The 25896-nt window shown below is 40.9% G+C and overlaps 2 protein-coding genes across 2 annotated transcripts; both read right to left on the minus strand.

The window, feature by feature from the left end:
• Positions 1 to 705: 705 nt before the first annotated feature.
• Positions 706 to 17985, minus strand: kcnn4 (potassium intermediate/small conductance calcium-activated channel, subfamily N, member 4; the record flags this gene model as incomplete). Its single annotated transcript, XM_079228107.1, has 9 exons — positions 706 to 876; positions 1625 to 1694; positions 2893 to 3014; positions 5089 to 5199; positions 5672 to 5689; positions 7649 to 7784; positions 10656 to 11092; positions 12080 to 12175; positions 17695 to 17985. The coding sequence occupies 9 exons, from the start codon at positions 17983 to 17985 to the stop codon at positions 706 to 708; spliced, it is 1452 nt and encodes a 483-aa protein (XP_079084233.1).
• Positions 17986 to 19126: 1141 nt separating this feature from the next.
• Positions 19127 to 25020, minus strand: LOC306744921 (maternal B9.15 protein). Its single transcript, XM_079227626.1, has 5 exons — positions 24947 to 25020; positions 21880 to 22057; positions 21634 to 21771; positions 21149 to 21476; positions 19127 to 20366 (listed from the first exon to the last, which is right to left on the minus strand). Exons 2-5 carry the CDS (start codon positions 22050 to 22052, stop codon positions 20154 to 20156), a joined length of 852 nt encoding a protein of 283 aa, XP_079083752.1. The 5' UTR covers positions 22053 to 22057; positions 24947 to 25020; the 3' UTR covers positions 19127 to 20153.
• Between the last annotated feature and the right edge of the window lie 876 nt (positions 25021 to 25896).

Below are 25896 nucleotides of genomic sequence, written 5' to 3' on the forward strand. Positions count from 1 at the left end.
CGTTTCAGTTGTTATCTCTTATAAGACCAAGACCAAGGATTTACAGTTTAAAATAAAGATTTCTTCCCATAATACTTGAATTGAAGTTTAGTTTGTTCTCTTTTGAGCATCATAACACATCATTGCATTCACAATTCAAGTGATGGGTTAGAGGAAAGCAGAACAATTAGGAACTGTCAGTTTGCGAAAAAAATCATCAACTATTAAACTGTCTGCTAATGAAAAAGACTGATTAACTGCAAAAAATATCAAATATAATTAACATTTAAAAATATGTATCTTATTCCACAGGAATAAGGCAGTGATGGAGTCCATCAATGAAACCTTACAAATAGAGTTTGGGTTCATTCTGTACTCTGGAGCCTTTGACAATTCAGTTGTTTGTGCACCGTCACAAATACAACTGCTGGAAACACAACAGATTTCTCCAAATGTGCTGTGTGATCCTCACACAGGGAGTGGAAGTCTTCAAGTGGTTTCCGCGTGTTAAGAGTCGAGAGCAGCTGCGGGTGTCGCACTCTCATGGAGACTGTAGATGAAAACACTGAAGACAAGTATCTGTCTCAGGAGCAAGTGTGTGTAGCCATGTCAACTGTAAAAAAAACAACAACAAAAAAGTGTTATTCAGGATTCAGCTTGGATACCACATCCTGCGCTGTGTTGTTAGCAGATCTGTGCAACGTGGCTGGCACCCTGAAGTGTTGCTCACCTGATCTCTGGGCTGCGGTGACGGAGGACCTGAGACAGAAGCTCGGAGGTTTGCTGGAAGCAGCGACTCAGCTCGTCCAGCTTCTGCTCCATGGAGAGGATTCGCTGCTCCAGCTCCCGATAGGAGTTACTCCAATTTGCACTGAGGTCGCACATGATCATCTGCATCTGTTGACATCATCCACACGAGAGGGGGGGGGGGGGGGGGGTTGGGGTCACAAGGGGTCGACCGGACTCAAACTGTAGCCAGACTAATATTAAGCAAGTCTAATATTACTAAATTTGGTGCAGACACAGATTCAGAATGAAGCTTCGGAGAGTCTCTGTCTAACTGCCTGACACGAAACTAACCCAGTGTTGCCAACTTAGAAACTGTGTCACTACATTTAGCAGGCCCTTTTGCAAGCTAGTTTAAAAAAAGAAGCCAACAGCAACAAAGCTGGTTTCTTTTTTAGTCCCGTGCACTCTGGCTCAGCTGCGTCCAGTCAGTTAGAGTGTGCAGCATACTTGGTTTACTGCAGTCAGACTGTAACTAAGTGATTGCAGTGGTTTGACATCTTACCAAGGGGCAACACTTGCAGTCTGGAAAAACTAGGTTTGTTTTGACTATAAATCAATTAGGAAAATGCATTTTAAAGTGGATGAATTACACATTAGTGCTTCTCCCTGGGTAGTGTCTTTATACCGTGGGTTTATACCACACGGAAAACTTTTCTGGGCCTGGGAATTCCTGACACAAATGACTCCTGAGACATTTTATGGAGATTTTTTATCAAGCATTTAATGTGTCTGAACACCTAGAAATAATCAGCAGATTGTAAAATACAATAGTCTATTAATAGTCTATGTGAGTGTTTTTGTCATCTTATTTTGCGTTAGCTTTTTTTAGTGCAACATTCCGGTGACTGTCATTTACCTTCGGGAGGTCCACCATCTCACTGACGTAATCTCTCAGCTTTTTTTGTTTGAGGCGTAAATGCCGAAATCTGTGCAAAAAAAGAAGCTTTGATAGATCTCAGTCATGTATTTTAAACATTTTCACTATTCCAAATGTTGCACTGAGTTACAGAAAATGGTTAAGTTCAAAGAATTTTCATGTTCTAAGTGCAAGACCTTTTACCAGATTTATTTTTTTTGTCATTCTCGAAGATTTCATTTGAATATTAATTTGGTAAATCACTATCAATCTTAGAAGGAGGTAACACAATGGTGATGGAGCCTCTGGCCCACTGATGAAAGTATTGCAGTATCTATATATTTGCACTAATACAAAATAGGCGTCTGTGGCAACATTCCCCGGAAAGAATTGCAGTATTACAGGACTGAAATATTAAGCATTACCACTCTAAAAGCTGCACATCTGCAAATGAAGCGTCCTATTTTTAGACAAATAGAACAGTCATTCTGGCACAATGCAGAAACTGTGATTTGTGTAGGAACATACTGAATATTCCACGACTCAACATGCAGAAGTCCCACTGTGTTCGTTAAATAGCTCTAAAACATTGTTCGACAGTTTTTGACATATAAAGGTGGAAAAGAGCTAAAAGTAGCATCTAGGATGGATGAAACCACCCAAAAAGAAATACGGAAGCCAATACTGCAGCCAGTCTCTGGAGACATTAGAGCCATGTTCTCATGATGTTCTTCATCCTATCGTGTGGAGGTGCCTCCTGCTCCAACTTTCCACAGTGTATTTATTTATAGTGGCTCTCCCCGGTGTAAAGCAGGAAGTACAACCTCTCCACCTAGTGTAACACACACTCACACACATAATCCTTTTGTCAGGATAATGAAGCATACAATCACATGTCTGGACTTCCTGTCTTGTGCAATCCACTTGTTCTTCGAAGCTTGGGCTCAATAACAAAGAGACACACCTCAAACGGAAAAATATCTGCAAAAGGAAAATGGCTCCTGCGTGCTTTTGATATTTGCCTTGAATTCGGTGCAACAAAAGGATGGACTCTTGTTCACACATGCCTCGCCCACAGAAAAATCATTAGAAACTGTGACTCTGAGGCAAAGCATGTTGACACTAAGTTAACGACCTGTAAAACACACATGTAAGGCCACTGCCAACGTACATCCCTTGCCCAGACACACACAAACACACACACACACACACACACACACACACTGACATCCTGCCTGACGCCACCATTTTGTGATACAGTAACTCACACTTTGATGGCTTCCAGAAGGCATCTCTGGTGTCTTCGGTGCTCACCGCGGTTGCCCTTTGTCAGTTTTGTGCGGTGCAGGAGCCAGCATTCCCTGAGCACATTAGCAGCAGCATGCCGGATCTGGTGAAGAGACAGACACATTCAAATCAAGCGATCAAATCGTGGCGGTCTCAGGAGATGGAACAACCATGATAAAACCATCAAGATAGCACAAAGCGTATTATGTTTCTTAGACATGGTTCATATCAATCATTTTTGCAGAGGAAGTAAAAGTGTGACTAATATAAGGCACAATTATTAGGTCTTACATAGATGCTAATATACAATAATTTGAATAGCCCACACAGACTATAAGTGAGGGATTGAAGTTCTCTGGTATCACCATTGCACCTTTCTCTTTGATTCTATTCATGTCTGTTTGGCTTCCTGCACAAATCACTGTAAGAGCCCGCTGATGATGTCACCCTGGCCCTGTTGTGAGGGTTATTAATAGATGCTGTCAGTGTCTGCATCCAGATGTCTTCCCTTGTTCCATTAGTGTACAAATCTGGACTGCACAAGATAGCTCAGAAGGACGCACGCGCGCACACACACACACACACACACACACACGCACACACACACACTTGAGCAACCACAAGTAAGGCATAAAGATGCAGCAAGTGACAGGATGCAGCTACCAGGAGAAAGGAAATGGTTGTATCCTCCAAAGCAGTGCACATACCGCAGTCACACACTGCTTCACACTGCTGGAAAGAGGCTGCAGCACAAACTGACTGTAATAAACTAGGAACTCTATCCATTATCACATGTTTATGCATAGACTTGAGACACTTTTCTGGCTTCGACATTGTCATGAGTCATAGTAATGTTTCCTTACAAGCGTTTATTTATCAGACACCTCCTTCTTCCTATCTTTAAGCAAACACTTGAATCCTGTCCAAGCCTACAAACAAAGTCCTCTGGAAGCCACTTCCACACTCGCTCACACACATGTACGTAAGCATAACCAGCTTCCTGCCCTCCGCTGAACCGTCCTGAACTGACACAAGTGTCTTTCCTGACGGAGATCAGATGATTTCCTCTGTTTGACGCCTTGAAAAGGCTATAAAGAGGTTGGCTTCTCCCCACACTATCCTGTCCTCTGGTGTCTCTTATTTAGGGAAACAAAACAAAATCATTCTAATAAGATTCGAAAACCAAAACATGCATGCCTCACTCAGAAAGTAGTGACGCTTCCATCCGGACTGCTCTATCCGCTTCGTCTTATTTGTCTTGCTACAGTGCAGTAACCTCGGGTGGAAGGGAGGGCAGTTAACTGTTTACTAAATGGTTACATTGGGATGTTTATTTAATTATTAGATCAATATTATCACAAAAATAAGAGCCATTGTTTTCAGGGTCTATAGCTCCTGTAGAAAACCTTCAAGAATAACAATTACGTACACTTTTTTTTTTGCACCTGTTATTGGACATTTTGATTTAGGTCTGTTTGTCGTCAAAGATGTGATTAGGGTTTATTTTGTCACATGACGCTACACAATATTCAGCTGTTGTTAATATTTGGATTATTCTGCTTCATGGTATAGTGGTTTTACATGATTGTTGGCTCTTTCAATACAGACAACATATTTTAGCATAACTGCCAAGCGTTTTCCAAAGCATACCAAAGTGTTTAAACTTTTTTTGATTGAGTCATGTTATTGTCCTCTGGCACTGCAGAACAGACTTTTCTAATCCTTGTGCACTACCACAGCTGCATTACCACACAATGTCCCAGCGACTTTGGCAATAATAAACACAAACGTGCTGTTCATTGAGATAGATTACTTAACTTAAACAAGTTCCAAGTTTCACAACATTTCAGCTGGTATTGAAACAGAGTTTGCAGTAATGTAAAGTATGCATGATTTGTAGTAAATGGGCCGATACAGCCCAAAAAATACTGGTATCGTCTTTGACGTAATACTTGTCAGATGAAGCCTTTCAGAGGATAAGAAACAGCAAAATCTAATGAAAATGGCCACGCGCGTACATCCAAAAGTTACACTTCTGATGAAGAAACTGCTGCAGAGAATGAATCACAAACCGGTGAGTTGCCATGTTCTTCCTTTAGATATATTGCAATGTTTTCATAAAGTAAACTTTAACATATAATATCATTTTGCAAAATAATGTCACTCTTTGCTCTTACCCTTTTAGAGATCTGGATGTCCAGCATGAAGAAGTGCACATGTTTCTCTCCTTTGTTCAACGCCAGCGTCTTGGAAACGACTGCCACCAGCATGGCAGTGCAGGCTACACCCTAGAACCCAACACACACACACACACACACACACACACATGGACCTCGGTTTGGTTCCTCAATAATCATGTAAGCATTTGAGATTGATCCTGTAAACTGTAGTGACATCAACAAGGTAGAACTCAAGAGAAACGTTTACAGCCGTGTGTGTTTTCCTCCATTCCCCTCCTGGGAAAGCACTTCTTCAGAAATCTGAATGTTGATCCTCATACCTCATATGGTTTTGTCCAATAAATCAAAGTTATATTTACACAGAGAGTTCAATGGTTAAACACAGGCCTGTGCGGCACTGCTATAGTGCTGGTTTCCTCTGAGAATAGCTGTGTGCTATTGCTGGACAGGGAAATACAGAATGCTTGTTAGGACTCAAAAAGGCCGAAGAACAAATCACGTCTACACATAGTCACACAAACAGACACTTGATAGGAAACACAGACAAATCCCCACGCTGATAGGGATAAAAAGTCATTACCTGTTTTCCTCTTTTCAGCTTGCATTAGAAGGAGAGAGAGAGAGAAAAGGAGAGAGCAAGATCAAGCATGAGCATAAGAAAAGACAAATATATGTATATGTTTATCTTTCACTCCAATATCCACAGAACATCTATAATTACACCGTCTGTGAGACCTGGGAGGGACAAACACTTTCCCTGGATCCATCCGCACACAGTGATGGGATGCAAACGTTTTCAACTCCTGAGCAAAGCTGCAAAGTGAGTTATTGCTGGAGTCGAGCAGAAGTGCTGACCATATAGGTGTTCATCCATATTACAGGTGTGAGATCCTAGTGGCCGGCTCCAGTAGCTACCCTGATGGGAATAGGACTTTTTCTTTTCTTTTCCAAATCACAGGCACAGGTTGGCTCACCCTCCTGTTGTAGTGGTGCCAAAGTCAATAAACCACCTAAAAATGGATATGGTGGAAAGTTTCCCCTTATTAGGATGGAAGCTAATAAAAATAAGGGAGATGGAGAAAGAGAGAGAGAGGTAAAAGATTGTTTTCCACTCTGTCACAGAAGTGTCTGAAGCAGATTTGTGCCCACATCCACAACTCTTATCTGCTCCTACCAGAATTCAACACAGCGGAGGTGAGGCGGCGAACCATAATGTTTGCCCTATTCAAACACACAGCCACTCCTCTGTGACATTTTGTTTATCTTACTTTACTGTAACTCTTTGTGTTTTATCTCAAGTATCATTCCACCATTCCTTCAACCCTTCATCTCTCTCTCGGACCCTCCCTTCCACTTTTAGTTCATTCTTCTCCTTGCCACTCCCTTGCATGCCCACACACACACATCATCTTGCTGTAATTAAAAAAAAATTGCACTTTTTTGCTTTCATTTGCTCCTACTGTTTTAATTAATGTGGTGCTTTCTATTATTTTACTCTGGGATCTTTTACTTTCAAGGTATGACAAAAGAGAAGAGTCAGTGAATCCAGCAGAACAATGACATCATGCTCCATGCAGATGTTTTATGTGGACTGCATGCTGACAGCTTCCCCCCACCAGCCTTTTTGTGTGAATGCCTGGTACCAGCACGGTCCTACAGGAGCACCAGCCATTAATTTACAGCTGTGATATAAATCTAACACACACAAGGTATGCAGGTCTGTCAGCACCGCTAGAGTGTGCAGCTCGGCCATAAGGGCCATTTATAATCAAGATAGCTATACCGAAAAGGCACAGGAGAGAAGTGAACTAAGCTGAACTGACTCAATATGAAATGGGAAAGTTAAATAGGAAAATGGGGGAAGAGCTTCTGCAAGGGAACAGAGCAGAAACGGAAGGGAATAAAACAAACCAGAGAGGATGATATGGAACAGAACAGAAGGCAATGAAATAGAAAGAACGAGAACATATTATATTGGGGAAGAATTAATAGAGAGACACGGATGGAACCAAATAGAACAGAAGGGAGTGGAGAAACTGAATTAAGGGAGAAATGGACATTTACAGACACAACAGAATGTATGCACCTTCCGCCTAGAAAAATTCCTCGTTTGTGTAAAACATTCCTGGCAAATAAACGGTTTCTGATTCTGATTCTGATTCTGAACAGAACAACATGAAGTGAAAATGAGAAGGACAGCAAAAGAACATCTTGTTTTGTGCCTTACGAAGCTGATAATCCATGCAGAGGAATAAGAGATGGTTTGGTTAGGAACACATACAGAAGTGAAACAAAGATAAGACGTTGAGTTTATTATTTTGTGTAGAAACCACTACTGCTGTTCTTGTCTTTTTCTGATAAGACGCCAACAAAGCCAAAGCAAGCACTCGAAAATGAAATGACTCAACAGGTGTCGATGTACCTCAATGAGCACACAGTTTGTTGGAGCACTTGGAAACCTGTATACTTCATAATGGCTTTCAAATGAGCATGAAATCTTCATTTTCTGAAACAATACGTGATACAATGTCTAAACAAAGCAGCCCAGCCTAGTTACCATGACGGCAGTGAAGAGACACACCGCTTTGCCACAGCTGGTGTTGGGCGCCACATCGCCGTAGCCCACAGTGAGGAAGGTGATGGCGATGAGCCACATAGCCGTGTCCATGTGTCCGGTCCCTGCTCCGGTCTGCCTGCACGAGGGAGGAATTTTCAATTTTACATCGGCTCAACCATGGTTTATTTAAACGTTTATAACTTTTTTGTTTAACTTAAACCTAACCATTTTTAATCAGATGCTAGTAACATTGTTCCGAATAATTTCCTTGGACGTTTCCATAAAATGTAATTCAGTAGGTTTTGTCACGAAAATAGAGACACAGTTGTGAGACAGTTATTTAAGTTTAGTTAGTAGTGTTGACTTAATAAACAGTTGTTGATTTCCAGATGTATTACTGTGAAAGACCTGATCTAAATACAAACCAAATTATTTAAATAGTCGTATATTACTAATTATGTTAATCTCATATGGAAACCTTATTCTCCGAGTGGGTGACACAGGTTAGATCTTCTATCACAGTATACAGTTTAAACTATTGTATCACATTAACAATATTGTATATATTTTGGTAAATATGTTTTTTAATAAACAGTTAATGGAGAAGAAAAAAAGTTGGAAATATTATATAAAATTACTTAACAATCTAAGGACTTAATTATTGATACAAACATCGTGTAAAAAAAATCTAGTTTTGATATGAAACAGTCCTACTCGTTGCAGGACAACATTTCCCACAATGGCCTAATATTGCCAAAAAATATCAAAGTGAGAACTACAACAAACAGTATGGCAAAAACCCTGAAGGCAGAGAAATGCATGTAATAAAATGTTCTATATTTGATATCCCCACACCCTGTCAAGATGTTGAATGTGTGCCTATTGTTGTATAACTGTCCTGTGCACTTGCTTAAAGACTCATTAGGTAACACGACTAAAAATAAGAAAGTAATTGGAAGTGTACAAATTGATTAATTCCTGTTCCCGTTTCTTCATCATTTGTACGAAATGACATCTTCTAGTGATTAGCGTTGCATGTAACTTCATGTCTTAGATACCGTAACACATGAAACATTTCCTGAACATGACGTGAGTTTGATAAAGTTGTGGTCTGTTAATCAAACTGTGTTATCAGAGTTGATGCTCGACAGTATTTAGGAAGCCAGGAAGTGGCTCCCAGTGTGAACTTGTAAAACATTACAAGTCCAATGTACACTTTGCAGAAACCACACAAAGAAATCCTACAGTGTGTGAATGTTCATCTGTTCATCAACGTAGAACAGCTCAGTGTTAAAAGGTTTGGTGGTCTTATCAACTACCAATAATAAGCTCTTTTATCACTTTTGACAAATAAAAACATACAAGATATGTGAAACTGAGAGCAAAACCTCCCATCAGGGTTCAAATGAACAAATGACCTCACCCTGTTCAAACAGTCAAACCAACTGCGGAAGGATACATTTGACGTTTAGTTGGCTCACGCTAAGAAGCAATTTGTTAGGAGTAACGACATCGAATTTGATGATTATCAAATAAGTTATTGGAGTCAAATTGACCATCAAGCTTTGAGCAGGAATGTTAAACTGCCAAACGTGTAGGTATTTGAATCTACAAGGAACAGAACTGTGTGTATGTGTGTGTGTGTGTGTGTGTGTGTGTGTGTGTGTGTGTGTGTGTGTGTGTGTGTGTGTGTGTGTGGGGGGGGGGGGTGTACCCCATGAAGCTTGATCTGTAGTATGAAGTCATTTCTCAGTCCCGAGTCTGTTGCAAATGGAACTTATTGACTTGCAGTGCAACAGTGATCTAAAAGCTAAATTCAGAGGCACAAGGAAAACCAGACATGACTGGACCATTTCTGAGAGAATTGCCTCCATCCTTCCCTGAGCAGACTAAAGTGATCAGTCAATGTACCTTTTTGGAAGCATATATCTGTGAGAAACCTTTCTCGACTGTGAACTTTAATAAATGCAAGTACAGGTCCAGGCTTAGTGATGGCCATCGTGAACCTGTGCTCAGGGTTTCACTGTGACCTGGATCAGGGTTTCACTGTGACCTGGATCAGGGTTTCACTGTGACCTAGATCAGGGTTTCACTGTGACCTGGATCAGGGCTTCACTGTGACCTAGATCAGGGTTTCTATACTGTGACCTGGATCAGGGTCAATGTGGCTCAGCTGTGTGAGCAGAAGCGCTGCCAGGTGTCTGGCGAGAAATAGAATAAAGTACAAATGTATTCAGGGATTGCATTTGTTGGTTCGGTGCAGTTAAATAAGTTATTTAAAAAATATATATATATATATATATATTTGCACTGTTAAAAACTATTATAAAAATGTATAGAAACTGCTGGTTGCCTTTTTTATGACGAAAATATGTTATGAATGTAAAAAAAACACATTGCGCTTTCTGTGTGGCCCTCCGATGAGATCACAATACCAGCTGAGTTTGAGACCCCTGCACTAGAAAGTATGAGTGAAAGAAGTCATAAAACAGTATTTATTGGCGCAGTACGATTTACTTTGTAAATAATTGTTTACTGTATATAATGAAAAATACCACATTTTTGTCAATTCTTTCAGATACCAACATTTGAAAAGCTCCGATAACTGAAAACTATTGTCCAAAGTGTTCCATTGAAATAATAATACTAACTTGTTTTGCTCACAAAACTTAATTCTAAAAAATAAAAAAGGTACCACAGACACACATCTGACTCTTCTGATGGCTTCCTTTTACTTAACTGCTGCAAATCATATCAGTTTGTGAATTAAATCATATTTAAGGATAAATTGTTCATTGAAGGCTTTCCCATTGAAAGAAGATCATATTGTTGATGTACCGCCTAATAAAACCTTCAGGGCCAGTGCAAGTGCTTTTGTTTCTCCTTTTTGGGAAAATAATAGTACTCACTATAATGTTTAATATGCACAGAGAACATACGTCATGCCAGTTTTTTTGCTCATAGTCTGACTTGTAACTTGACACACACACACATCTCTCTTCCCTACCTCTCACACAAAGTAAGCATCCAGGACGCAGTCAGCCAGAGGAAGAGGATGAAGGCCAGCAGCGTGCGCGCCGGGTATTTGTTCATCAGTATCTTGAGTACGAAGCGGAAACTAAAGTTTATGTTGTTGAGCGAGCCGATGGTCCTGTAGGAGGCGCTCAGCAGCACTTTGCTGTGCAGCACGATGGCTCTGTGCACCAAGTACAAGCGAAGGAACATCAGCACAGATAACAGCAGCTCCATGTCCATCAGGGCCTCGCCTTGGTGGTTGGAAATACAGAGCGGAGCGGAGGAAGAGGAGTTGGCATGGAGGCCCACCTCCCAGTATGTGCCAACAGGATGGATGGCACAGACCAGCAGCTCCAGAGTGATCAGAAGAACCCTGCGGCTGCTCATGGCAATACGCCAGTCCAAATGTTTGTGGTCAATGACAAACAGCTGAACGATGGAGGAGGACAGTGTAGAGACAGAGAGGGAGAGAAGAACATGATAAGTGCCGATGGAAAACAGTGCAAATACAATCATGTCTTCACGTTTATGTGTGGAAATCATTTTAAATCAATTAGTGTTTTTATGTGTTTTGCATCTCAAGCTAAAAACAAAGATGAGATAAACAAAATGCAAATATGCAGTTCAACATGTTTGTAAAGGTCTTTACTAAGGGAAATGTCTTTAAAGTAAAGATAGGGGACCACAGATATCCAACAGAAATCTGAGGAAACGTGACTGCTAATTTATATGAGTTGTTGAGTAGAGTGAAGGTTCACTTTCTCCTCTCATTCCTCCACTGTTTTAAAGCATCTTGATGTTTTTGACTGGCTACACCAGTAATTGTTGAACCCTGCCTGTGTGTTGGTCTCCACCCTGAGCCTGTCTTTCCTTATCTCCTCCTTGCACTTGCACAGAGCCCGCTTGTATCAGATGCACATGACTTGCAAACACACTGAAAACACTGCATGCGAGAGCATAAACCCAGCAGCCTGAGCGAGACCTTTCTGCACTCGTTCGTACTGCTCTTTATTGAATACGCATGCTGTGAGTGTGCACAAGGGAAAATGAAAAGTTGTTTACTGTTCAAATTCAACCAAATCCCTTCATGTACACTGAAATCAAACACAACGGCAGCAAGCCCTGTGGATTGGAAAAATAGCGCCGCTACAATATGTGCATGCCTGAGGTTTTCATCCAGTTTTTCTTTTTTACACACATAACACAGATAATCAGTGTTGAGGCTACCGCCAGTGGACGGAGGACTTCTAAAACGCACAGGTATCTTGAACAAAGTGGCGTTCCAGCCATGCTAATTAGGAACAAACATTTACTGGTACAAAAAGTGGTGCATAAAATCTGGCACGCCCTTAATAAGAAACAACAATGCACCCTCGCATGCAATATGGCTTTCACAATGAGGGTGTCCAGACTCACCCTGATGTCCTTATGATGGAAAAGTGTGATGAGGATCAGGAGACACCCAGTGGACAGGCTGATGGAACAGTTGATGATTAAGGCAATGTTCGAGCCCTGGCAAGGAAAGGGAGATAAGGCATAAATATTTGATTTCTTTCCATTTATATTCTCCATTACCAAGGTTTTATGAATAATCTAATGCTCACTGTGGTGATGACAGGGGTGGAAAGAGACAGGGGTTCAAAACAGACAGTGACTTGGCTACATATGGCGGCTGCTGGTCAATGTGCCTTCTGACTGACCTACAGTAAAAAAAAAAACTTGTTTCTGGAGGAGTGTCCTTTAAAAGGCACATTATGTACTTACAAGTTACATAGTTAATTCGTTAGCCAGCAATTTGGTCCAATTAAAAAAAAGTGAACAAGGGCGTAAGACATATTCCAGTAAAACATGTACAAAATGAAAAGAAAAATATTAGTCATAACATTATAACTGCACATTAGGCCATTATGAGAAAATCATTGTTTTGCTCTTTGTTTCTCACAATTTCAACGGCTATATGCCCCAAGACAGACACACAAATAGGTGTTGCTAGACAGCAAGTTGGACTTGATCCCTCACCAGCTTCTGACCAAACAAGTGAGCTGCCAATGCAGCAAGCTTTAACCACAGGTGGAAGAGATTTGTACCTTTATTTCAGACTGAAATAGTACAAACATCTGTGGCATATCAAAACTACACTGTAGTGCTGAATTGAATAGTTGCTTAATTAATTAGTCGAGCAACAGAAAATCAATCACCAACTGCTGCACCAGCAATTGACCACTTCATAATGATCATCAATAATGAAAATAATAATTGATAATAATTAATTGATTGAAAAAAAGAAGTCTTAAAACTGAGATTGAAATGTAGCACTTAACAAATAATAAAATAACTTGTGAACTCAGTACGGCCCAAAGAAAAAGACAAAAAAACTATGCTTTTAAAGTGGTTTCCCGTCATTTTTGTTGATAGTGTAACATCTGGTGTCAAACCACAGTAAAATATTTGTTACAAAAAAAAAAAAAGAAAAGAGAAAAGGTTTCAGATTAGAAACCAGCTTTTACTTTCTATTTATGAGGATCAAACATCAAGTATTCATTACATGCATGTGGTATGATACATATGAAAAATGTACTTTTCAGTATGTCACTTTAAGTTGAGTGTGCTTTTCACAATGATTCTCCCATCAGAAATGCTGTTAAAAGTGTGCTGGCCATCTCTTCTTTGTAATAAATGTTTTGTCAGAGATTTAATTTCCATAAAACAACATTCAGACTGTGGATTGAGTTAAACAGCACAACTGATGGCTACTCTGTGATCCTTGCCTTTCCAAATGGAGCATCATTAGACATTTACAAACGTTGGCATAATGAAAGTGAAATTACTGACCCTGTAATGTACTGCAAAAGAGGTACATAAGAAGCCACTCAATTACAGAAAATAGAGCGCTTGTAATTGAATTACTGTATGTTCATATGGCTTCTGCTATCCCACCTTTGTCTCAGCAGGTAAAAGAGCACCTTCACCCTTCATTCATGCATCTGTGCAACTGATACGTCAATGGAAGTTTTTTAACGGAAAGTGCAGTTTAATGTGGTTTACGGATAAAAAGATCATTACAAACTTTCAAACTTAAGGAAACTTGAGCGTGTAGTTGGTATGGTGTGACGTCCGTTGGCAAGGTAAGCCGTTTTCCACAGTTTCTCCCGTAGCATCCACATCACGTCTGTATTTCGTCCAGGGCTAATTAGAAGACCCCACAAAAGCTCAACATTTCCATAACAGAGAGTTCAACAACATGCTTCTTGCTGAGTATCTAAAATTGTTTTTGTAACATTTTCATGCTGGAAAAAAGTAATTTCAAGCCTGATGAAGCTAATCTGGGTAAAATTTAACACAGATTGTTTCTTGTAGTTGTAACGATAAAACTCTGAATTCAGTGCAAAATGAGGAGGTTGAGTTCTAGTTTGTGTATACTGTAATACATAAATACTTGCCCAAAAAATACTACAAACATCTGACTTACATTTTATAATTTGGTTTGTTAGTCAGTGTGGTTTTGTGAGAAATCGTGTAGATTATTGTGCTGTAGGTCACTCAATGAACTACACGCATCCTGAAATAAACTTGATGAAAGAAATAATATCCTAAAAAGAATATTATACTGACATACTGAGTGGGACAGTCATGGGAAAGGAGACATCACAGCGGGTAAAACATTTGGAGATTTGGTTCATACCAATCAAAAACTGCACATGGGGATCTCACTGTGACGCTACCTGGTGACTAAGGGATGACATAATCACTGCTGGGTGACACCATGGACATTTTGATAATATCACAGTAAGAGTGTCCAAGTCAAACTGTCAGCGAAATGTCAGTGAAATCGGGAAACTGATGCTTAACAAGCTGCAGGTGCAAAACCTGCAGGTGCCTTGCCCTCTGAGACCCCCGGGGAGTAGGGTACCACTTCACTGCTCCCTGAAAAACAGGTTTTCCATCCTTGTCCATGGGACTCTTAGCGCTGCTGGTTTTCTTTCTTACTGGGCAGCTGCAGTGTCTCACCGGCCCCCCAGAAAACTATCTGGAATTGAGAACTGCTGCCCTACAGTCATAATATAGTCATCTAATGGAGCAGGACAGTGGTTCAAGACCCAACAGGGTTTTATTACCACAAATCAAAATAGCGGCTCATTTTGATAATATGCCTTTTTCCTGGAAGACACTTTGACTTGTCACAGTAACAAAACAGTATACTCGTGAAATTAATGATGGCTGAAGTCCATCCAGATGCTTCAATGTCACTCACAGCACTTCAATAGCGCAGAGTCCTTGTTAATGTGCTTAGTATTACCTGTGCTTTTACCACTGTGACAAGTCAAAATGTCTGCTGTGCTAAAGGCCTATTCCTCCTTGTGGTTGATCAGCATAACAGCCCATTTAGCAGACACATGTGGACCCGATCTGGGCCACTTTTGGTAGTCAGAGCTCAGATCTAGCTATGGCAACAGCTTTTGTTTCGGCTGGTTTTATGTAGCAAGCTCGTTTTATGTGGCGAGCTGGTTAAGAGGTGAGTTTTTTCTTTTTTGCATGTGGGCCATATATGTCAGCCAGGTTTCGTTGTGTGGTTGACCCCATGTGGATCATATTGCAGCATCTTTTGCTATTACTTTATTTTAATATAAAGTTGAACTTGCATCATAATATTTTTCTCAAAAAAGATATCTGTCAAATAAAAATAAAAATTCATGAAAATATTTTTGGGGCTTTGTTTGCTGAATCATTTATAGGTAATTGCATGGCTTTAGTCCAGGCAGAACATATACATTCCATAGCTGTAAATTAATGAGTCATAGATCATATATCAGCACTTTAAATTTGCCATCAGATGTTGCTTTAAAACATTAAAACAATCAACATTTAAAATCCTAACAGGAGAAAGCAGGTGTGAAGTAGCTAAACGGAGGATTAGCTTAAAAGAGGAAAGTGATGTGCAGAGTCAGAAAATGATGCAAGCAATCGATACAAAACAAAAGCATGTAGACCTGCCATGTCAGTTTGTATATTAAACAAACATTGTGACATTTACTAAGAATCAGCTACGAGAGCATATCTAAGTATATTACAATGGGAGCCCGTACGTTTGTTGTGATTGTGTAAGCTGTAATATTGTATCAGTGCTTAGAGAGTGGGAAAGCATGTGTTGTTTGTGAGAAAAGCAATGCTTGAAAATAAATCTTAGTAATTAATTGTCAAATGTCAGATATTGTCAAACTTGGTTTTGCCAAAATGTACTTAATTTTTGGCCAGCAAACTTTGGCTGTTGTACAATCACACATGGCTGAGTGAATAGAGCCCACCAAAGTTATCCAAGTCTCTGTTCAACCATAAATTAACTTTTTCCCTAAATACTGGACATCATGCTCCGATATTTAGCCTCGATGTGTGGATATTGCATAGGTTGTAACGTCATCCCCGGAAAGTCATCAAGGAGTTGCAGAAAAGAGGATACAGGGTTGCAACCAAGTAAAACTGCACACTCCTGGTTCTAGCACAGCCACACTCAAGACATAGAGACGTTTAGACTGCATGCAAACACTCTAATTACACACTAAATGATGTGGAAAGATAGCCTGAAGTACTGTGAGCAATCTTGCTGGAGGGGAAAAGGTGAAATGTGGAAAAATGTTCCAAAAATAGTTTTCATGCATAATCATGAAAAGGTATAAGCTTAAAATATAACTTTGTAGAATGACATGAGCTCCGATGGGCCGAAGTGGGCAGATCCGAAATAGCCTGCGGTATATGGCTTTGCAGGTGCTACAAGCCACAGGTGAGGAAGGTGTCACAGCTCACACTCATGACATGAAGTTTAAAGACAAATGCTGAAAACGGTGATATAAGCGTATGGTTAAATCAGCAATGCAGCCTCTCCAAAATAATATGCTTTAACAATGGCAAAGAACACTTTTCCAGTGCATCAGCATTTCCACAGAAGCTGATGCCTGTTGATAGGAATCAGGCAACACCTGTTCTCGGTTCGTATTAGATTTGTAATGTCCTATTTGTGCCAGCAGCGTTAATTTCCAGTCCATGCTTCCACAGGCCAAACTCTCCATAATTCCATAGGTTTCTTAGAAGATTGCAGCTGATGTGAGTTGGAGCTCTCTGACACTGTAATCAATCACTGACTTCACAGCATGGAGGTGCTCTGATGTTTTTTGCAGCGTGCATGAGAACTTTTTTCCACATGTGGAACTGCCATGTGCTGTAGGAAGTCAGGGGGAGTTAATAATTAGTTGATTGTGTGGCCTGCATTGTTATCCACTGAGATCTGCAAGTTAATGTCATGAGGCTGTGCTACCAAATAGAGTGCCTGGAAATGGACTAACTAATCAGGAGGTCGGGTGTGGGAGGGGGGGGGTTCAAAGCCCAGGTGCCGGATTTGCTGCATGAGACTTGGGCTAATCAAGACTGTTGTTATGACAACAAATGTAGCCAGTTGGCTAATGATGTTTTTCTGCACAAGTAATTTTCAATTTTGTTTTCCTGAAATATGCCATGAATGGACGATAGCATATTTGTATAAATGTGTTTGATCAGTTTTATAATAGTCCAAGTGAAAAACTAGTTTGAGCAGCTGTAACAAAGAGTTGAAGAAGAGTTGAGATGCGAACACGCATGCGCAGCCGGGTTGTTAACAACGCTAGGTCCACTGCATGATGCTGAAAAAAGCAAGACATTGATAATGTTGTTCATTGCGTTATCATTTGATGATGCGTTCAATGGCTTCCACCGAGGTGTCTCGACCAGCTGCCAACATGAATGTGTTCTAACTAACTTTGTGGATGCAGATGGACCCTTTAATAAGTGAAACTCTTCTCTACAGAATGTGTACAAGTATAAGTGCAACTTGTGTTGCAGTGGAAACCGAGATGGTTAACTTGCTATAAGGATATAGCTTTACGGTCTAGTGTCAACAAAACCAAAGTGTCACATTTCAAACATTTCTCATCGAATTATTTGATTTGATTATGCAGTCAAGTCTTACATGTTGAAGTCAAAAACATGAGTGTGCAAACACCTACCACTTTATAAACGAAGGGGCATATCTCGGAGTGGATTATCATGAGCAGTATCCCGAGCAGAGCAGTCCCCAAAGACAGCGCGCAGAGGCGCTTTCTGTCCTCTAACAGAAACTTTCTGTCTCGCAGTCTGTGGAGGTCGTCTCCCTCCATGTGGGCTGTCCGCTTCCCGAGCAGAGACAGCGGCACGGACACTTCTGCCGAGTCCCCGCCGTTTCGGTTGATCAAGCCATCGCAATGGACACAATTCACTTTGGAGTCGGCGGCGTGCAGGCTGCGGTTCGTCATCTCCATCTCACGAGACGGCCGCCTGTCCCTCTCTCCGCGTCGTCTCAGTCCGTTGCTCCGTCCTGTGCCTGTCCGGTCTCCCCTTTGCTTTCCTCCCGAGTTGGGGAGGGCATAGTCCGGTGGGCGCACTGTGTACCAGGCCCTTCTCTCGTTCGTCGCTCATCGAAAGTAGCGTGTTTATCCAAAGCACTTGGCTTCTAACACACTCTCACCTCTACACTACCAACCGGCGCGGCGTGGTTACGCGCACGGTGTGCCATTTGCACGCTGCAGCGAGTGATGTGGGATACTCCTGGTCGATGACTGCGTTATCAGAGTGTGCGTCAGTCTGACTCAAACGATGTGTGTGTGCGTGTGTGTGTGTGTGTGTGTGTGTGTGTGTTACGCGATGCTCTCTACATCTCAACTCAGACACTGAACTCTTTTAATCTTTTAAGACTGGCCTAAAAACCTTTTTATTCAGGAAAGCATTTTTTACCTTGAGTTAATTTATTGTGAGCCATTACATTCTTATTTTTTTATGGGTTGCTTTAACTATGTTTTAATCGGTTTTATTTGTTTTTACTATATGTGTGGCACTCTGAGATTATTTTGAAGGAAGAGTGCGATAAACAATTAAATGCATTATTATTATTTAGACCAAAAAAACTCATTTACAATTTTTTTTTTTTTAAGCCTGAAAAAACTCCAAGAAGCCTTATTTTTAATGTTTCTACGCGCTGGGACAGTGGTGAGCGCGAGTTCATCCGCGGCTCAAGAGCGACACCTCGTGGTCGAGTTCCTATATCCTTTGACTTGTGGTGAAACATCAAGGTTTTACTGGCAATGACTCATAGTCGTCCTTGCCTTCACTCTCCAGTCAAAATAGTTGTCTAGATAGTTTACCCTTCACCCTCTTCGTTTAAGGAGGAACAGCGTCACGACCTTGGGCCGAATGACGCATCGCGCACAGGAGTCCTTCCGCTGCAGCATCCTGCTGGTCGCGTGACGGGACCTTGCAACTCTGAGTGGTATTAAGTGGAGTGTATTCAGACTGACAGGTGTTTTTAAGAACCAAGTCAAGATATTTATGTGAGGGAAAACACTATAAACTCTTGAGGAGTGTTAATTACAGAAATCAGCAAAAGAACACACTTCATGCATAATCTCAGGTATGAGTGGATTTAATCTGCTGCATTAATTAAGAAGGTAAACAGCTAATGCAAAAGGTTAAAGAAAAACAATGCTTCCACACACAGATGAGTTTCAAGGTTCCATGACATTAAATAAATATGCATCAATATAATTCAATAATCACAGTAAATACGAGTCAGTGGGTGAAAAATATTCAGGATTTATATCGCAGTAGCGGATTTCTATAGCAAAGAAAGTATTTGTAAAAAACAAACAAAAAAACACACACACACAGCTTTAAGCAGGTCGTACAACGGATACACTTGAAGAGCAATACATTGTACTAACAGCAGAGAGAGTTTAAGCTTTTTAAAATCATGTTTGTGTTCTGTGAGGTTAGATTTGTAAAATACAGCAGCCACTGTTCATACAAAAATATACAATTTCATGTGTTAGCTATAGGTTGAGTGCCACCCAATGGTGGCCAAATAAATTACAACAAAAAGACAGTGAGATTGAAAAAAATGTGCATTAGTCAATGGTATCCAGGTTCTATATTATTTACAAGTAGTTTAGTAAAACTATTATTCTTAAAAGACAGATATTGTCCCTCTTGCTACAATAGATTAAACCCCTGAATCACATTTGACATTGATTAACTGTGACAAACACACTATGGATCATATTTGGTCAGAGAAAGTACAAAGAGATTGACATAATAAAAGAAACAACACCTGAAAAGACAACTATTTGGTGTGGAGGATATTGCTGAGATGTCCTGAGTAAGTCCAAGCACCCAGTGATTGAAGTCATTTTCAACGTTTACAGTATGTGAAGAAAATCATTTGCAATGCAAACCTGACAGAGTAAAAAGCCACGAATTACAAGTCACCAGAAGTGAAAAGGAAATAATAATCATTACAGGTTGTACAAGGAATAACTTTGAGATATATGGTTTAAAAAAAGTTATTTTTTGGCCTGAGGTTAGCTGAACTCAGAGAACGGACACGACATGGCTCAGTTGAAGGAGCTTGTAAATGCTGTATGCACCTGCACCCGGTCTACCCCATCACAGCCCCCAACGGCTGCAGAGTGGCCTGAGGCAGGATGAACTGAGGAGATGGCTGCGGCAAGATGTAGTAGCCAAAGACCTGCTGGGGCGGAGGAGGATGCGGCGGAGGCGCGCACACTGCATTGAGAAACACTGGAGCAACCTTCTTGTACTGAGGCCAAACTGGTGCAGGGTGGTAGAAGTACTGGAGGCTGGCAGGGAGCTATGGATTGGAAGGAGTACAAGAGTTTAGAAGGGATGCTGGATAGTTTCCAGCAGGCATGTTAAACACGCTTTGTCCATTTGTCCTTTCCTTTCAACAACATGCAAACTGAAACTTTGACACATGGAAATGAGCGCATATCTGTGGTACACAGGAAAAGCGGGGGAGTAATTTTTCCAGAGTTAATATTACTATTAGTGACTATTTCCTCTAAAGGAGTAATGTTTCATCATTTTGGAGCGTAATTAGCCGTAGCCAGTAGAGTAGGAGCAAATATTCAGAATGAAATCTATTGGAGTAAAACAGCGTCACCACGCCCACTACGGTTCCTTAAATTCCATTTCCTCCGCCATGAAACCTCTCGTTGCGCTGGAACGAGCTGACGGTTTATGAGACGGAAGAGAGCTGAAGGGAGTCAAATCAAATTCTATGTAGAATTCTACATGAATTGAATCACATTCTATATAGAATTCTAGTAAATTATCATCATGTAGAGTTAAATATAAATACTGAATAGAGTACAAAAATTCTAGATTTGAATCTATTTAGATTGGGACCAAATGTTATATTTTATTTTTTATGAGTACATTTTTTTTCAATTTGAGTACAATTTACTATGACAAATGTACTGTGTAGTTAGCTTACGACTAACACACTAAATACACGTAAATTCAGAACTTTTTACGGGTGTCAGGATACAATTTATACTTCAGTACTAGATTGTGAATTCTGTCGTCTAAAACAATTCATGTAAAATTCATGCAAAAACGGACCACATTTACCATATTTTTGATGTATTTAATCTTATTTGGTGCTCCCCCGTGCTGCTTCCGAACCCTGGGAACCATGGTCATCGTGTAGGTGCTGCCTTCTGCTTCTTCCTTCTTGACGACCTCCTTCCCTTCTTTCTTTTGCTCGCTCTCCGTCTCGACATCTTTTGCCTCCTCCTCTGTGTCACTCGACGCGGCGGAACTACAATCCGAAGAGGTAGCAGAGTGGTAATCTGACGTGTCCAGATTTACCAGCTCCGTCGAGGAGTCCGCCGGATTTCCCTTCACACATTCCTCTTCGAAACGGGCTACTGTGAATGGCCGGCCGTTCTCTGCAGATCTGTGAAGAGGGGAGTAGATTATTTAAAAACCCACATTTTTACTTCCCACACTTTATTCATCATGACGGTGATTCATCAGGAGAAATGCGTCTTTGTTGTTAAAGTGTGTGTGTGTCATTCTGTCTCTCTGACTCAGCAGGCCAGCCAGTGACTCACCTTGCACACACCTCCAGCGGGTCGATCCACACTGTGACCTCACGCGGAAAGCCTAGTTCGCTGGCCGTGAGCTCACTCTCCTCGCATGCCTTCAGAATCACTTCATCACAGGGTACTCCGTTATTTATCCGGATGCATCTGTGAAGGATTCAATGTTGAAGATTCGGTTTTCTTGTAGATCTCCTCCACTTTAACAACATCATTGATGATCTTTGCAGAGACTGCAAAAGTACATTGTGTAATTACCTGTATGCCTGGCCTTTGCTGGGACAGCCAGGGTACCAGTGGTCCTCATATTTGTTGCATAGACGTTTCTGTAGCTTCGCGGCAAACAATTCTGCTTTGGCTTCACTGAGCTTGCCACGTGCTACAGCCAGGCTTTTGAGGAAGTTCACTCCGGCCTCCACCTCTCTTTTCATGGTGACTGTAGGAACGGAAGATTAAAAAAGAAAATCATGAGGTTGCAAACAAATGTTTCTGTGTGTGCGTGATTATGAGTATGTGGCTTTGTAGTAAGTAGTGATTTGAGTTTTTGGTAAAACAGACTGTGACTTCCCTTCAATGATATGTGTGTGTGTGGGGGGGGGGGGGGGGGGCGTGATAACAGCGTTGTCATGTCTGGTTGCCCCTGAGCCTATTTTTATTGCCTTTAGAGAACCTCTGGGTGAAGTGCCTGGCCTTGTACATGGCTCTCTGTAGACTTTGTATACATGCAAACAAGATGCAAACTAGTGCTGCCGTGTCAACATTAAGTATTTTTTTTATGCAAATCCCGTGAGCTCACTGTGCTGATTATCCTCTGATAGCATGGCTGTTTGGGTTGGGTGCCAATGTCAGCCTGACCGGAGAGAAGAGTTTGTTCTATAAAGGCCAAGGCAAGTCAAACTGTACAGCCGAACCTGAGGTCCCTGAGTAAAAAGTCATGCCTTGAACTTTGAGGAACAGACAGTAATTTGTTATTGTGGCTTGAAACACACCACCGTTGCTTCAGCTTGTATAACATGTTGTGAGAGAAAATTATTATTTGCCCTGGTAGTAGTAGCCACAGCCTCCACTTAGGCGGTGTAATGAGCCTGTGACGCAACAAGCCAAAGTAGTAACTTTAAGTCCCGAACAAATATGTTTTGCTATTATGCTCAAATGTTACAGATGTTCTGGTTAATTATTAGTCTGCCAGGTAAACCGGGTCATATAGCGTGTATTCTTCAGGCTGTTGTTGTTGCAGCTTTCCTAATTTATATAACACTGTTTTGTTTTCAATTACTCAGCAACTAAATATGTTCATTTCAACCGTCTCCACCAGCAAAAGCTTCTTATGCAACATGCCATCCTGCAGTCACTTTGTCTGACAAAGACACTCAAACACAGGTTTTTCTAGTAGGTTTTCAAGTTTCAGATTTCTGCTGCGACTGTCGAGAATGTTAGCCCTCTTGGCCCAAGCAGCCTTGTACTTGTCGTTCCTTCTAATGTCAAGTTAAAGAGGCCACGGGCATTCAAAACACATACTGTGTTCAAGAAGACGTTCAAGCTCAAAACGTTTGCACTGAATATGTCTCTTCTGGCCTAAATTTGGGAAAATAGTGAAAATCACACAATTTCTGAAACCAAAGTTTGTAATATTCAAGGAGCTTGTTATACACTCCACTGCCACAGAGGACTAACAAACACACGAACTAATTGAGAAGCAGGAACCAGTGAGAATGTCTTTTCTTCTTCTTGCTATATACGCTTAAGAATTATATACAGAATTCATTGAGTATCACACTTAGAGCAGATTCAGTTCTTGTCTGAAACAACAACAAAAAGACTTAAATAAAAAAGTCACAACCCTGTAACATTGCTAATATCATTTCTTGTGATGATCATGCCATATGTTTTGTCCCTGCGACCAGACGTTCCCTGACAACATGCAACATCCCACATTTCACGACTTGATTGAGTGCATTGTATTCTATTAAACATGCGTCATGCTTACAACTCGCTTGCATCACACCAATCTCCTGTTTCCAGATAGGAGGAACATAAAAACATTCACTGTTAGTGTTTGTCTTCTTCCCTGATTACTTCACCTACATAGTGTTTCAACTGATTTGATATAATCAGAGGTTTGGCGATGCCCTAAAAGTGTTCCCAGCATTGACGAGCAGAGCCGGCTTCTCGGTCCTGCACAGCCCGTTTACCGTGTGTCCGTTTACCGAGCAGTGACCTGCTGCCGCTATCAGGTTCTGCTGATAGGGTTTTGCTTTTACCCGTGAAGACAACAACTTGACCCATTTGCAGAGTCACGTCAACTTGATTTATCAAGCCTAATATCACAAACCTGACTGATGGGGGCTTCACAACATGCACGGCACACTACACCCTGTCCTCCTGACCCTGGCTTTGGATAACAATAACAACAATAATTGCCCCCCTGCTTATCATATACAAACTGTGTGTTAAGAGGTTTGATTGAGGACGAACTGTGTGTTAAGATATCTGATTGAGGACAGGCTCCTTTTTGTTTGTTACTTGACAGCTTGTTGCTGTGCTCAGGGTGTGTTTAGCATACCATAACTTCATATAGGTCATGATCAGGCTGAACATATGGTTGACACTTGCAGGTGAACAGGTTTCGTCTCATAGTATGGTTTCCTCTGCACTTACTTTGAGTGACAAGGAAATGTGTCTGAGTGAAACAAAGAAGACAAAACAAACCAGTGAAGGCACAACTCTGTGACCCAAGGAGTGAACACACTGTGTGCGTGTGCGTGCGTGTGTGTGTTTGCTCATGGATGACCATTACAAGGAGAAAAGGAGAACAACTCAAATTGAACAACAGCTAATGTTTTTTCTTCTTTTCTGTTTCTGTCTGCAGTGATAAAGGAAACTTCCTGTTACATGCTGGAAATAACGCAGTTATGGTTTCTCACAGCGCGGAAACCCCCCAGAGAAACATGCCGACGGATGTCATTTCGGTAGGTATTATCTAGTTTCTCTCCATGTGGTAGTATAGCATTGAAACATATCGGGGTAGAAAGTCCTACTTTCAAATTGGTAAGAATATCATCGGCCTCAATAGAAAAAGTTTGGTAAAAGTAGAAAAAAAATAGTAATAGAAAATACAAAAAAAATAATCATTGAAAACACACCGGGCGAGGCAGGAAAGACAAACAATGATAACTGACATCAAAGTTGTAACAATGTAACAAACACGACCGCTACAAAGTGTGTTTTTAAAATAAGCTCCAATCACAGCAAATTGCCTTTTTCCAAATAAATACGCGACAATTAACACCCGAGTTATGAATATGAAACATAGTGGTATACTCACGATGATAAGTGTCCAGTCTGAGAATACTCTGCAGTCGTTGCGCGTCCTCGCCTCTTGTCTCGTGGCTGCCTGTGCTGGTGTGTTGGAGTTATTATGGTCAGCACATGTCGCTTCCTTGTTCTCTGTTCAGCTCTCGATGCTTGCTGCTGCAACATTACCGTCAGTGTGTGACTCACTTCCTCTACTCGAGGCCGTGAGCAAGCGCTGACTGGCTCCCCGCGATAGCGACACCCTGCCCGGCCCAAATATGGGCAGTCAAGGTAAACTGTTGGGGGGGGGGGGGTTACTCTGCTACAACTACAGTGCATCTGTTCGTCCCTACACATCTCTGTGATGATTTCACTATCCTATGATGACATCTGGTGCAAGGTGATACTCGTGTTTATCTGATATTCTATCTCTCTCTGAGGCTATTGTGTTTTGTTGTTGTTATCAAACGGTTGACTGTGTGGCAATAGTGAGATCTGAGATGGTGACCTTATTGACCCTGTTTTCAACTTGCTAACAAGGCACCTTTCATTTAAAAGTGATATGTGCCAACTCATTCCTTCATTAGTTGTAGATTATTTGCCAATGCCTTCATAGATCAGTTGCAAGAACACATTTTTGGTAAATACAACATTCAGATAAAAGTAGTGAACGTCTATTATATATAAAACCCTAATAATAAAAGGTATTTTAGTCCTATCAGCAAAAAGTGCATGAAGCATCAAAATAAAATGCACTCATTATGGAGCAGAAAAAAACATGTTGTGATGTTTTGCGTTATACTTTATCTTAGTATAACTGATGCATTAATATATAGGCTGCATTTTAATGTCATAATAAAGAAAATGGTCATAGATTTTAATTTTTCAATACAGAATCTGCAGACCCAGTTACAAAGCTGCGAAGGAGTGGCGTAAAAGTAGGCAACAATATTTCCCTTTCAAATGAGTAGAAGTATTAAA

This window comes from Taurulus bubalis (genome assembly GCF_910589615.1).
Source record: "Taurulus bubalis genome assembly, chromosome: 12".
Taxonomy (NCBI): Eukaryota; Metazoa; Chordata; class Actinopteri; order Perciformes; family Cottidae; genus Taurulus; species Taurulus bubalis.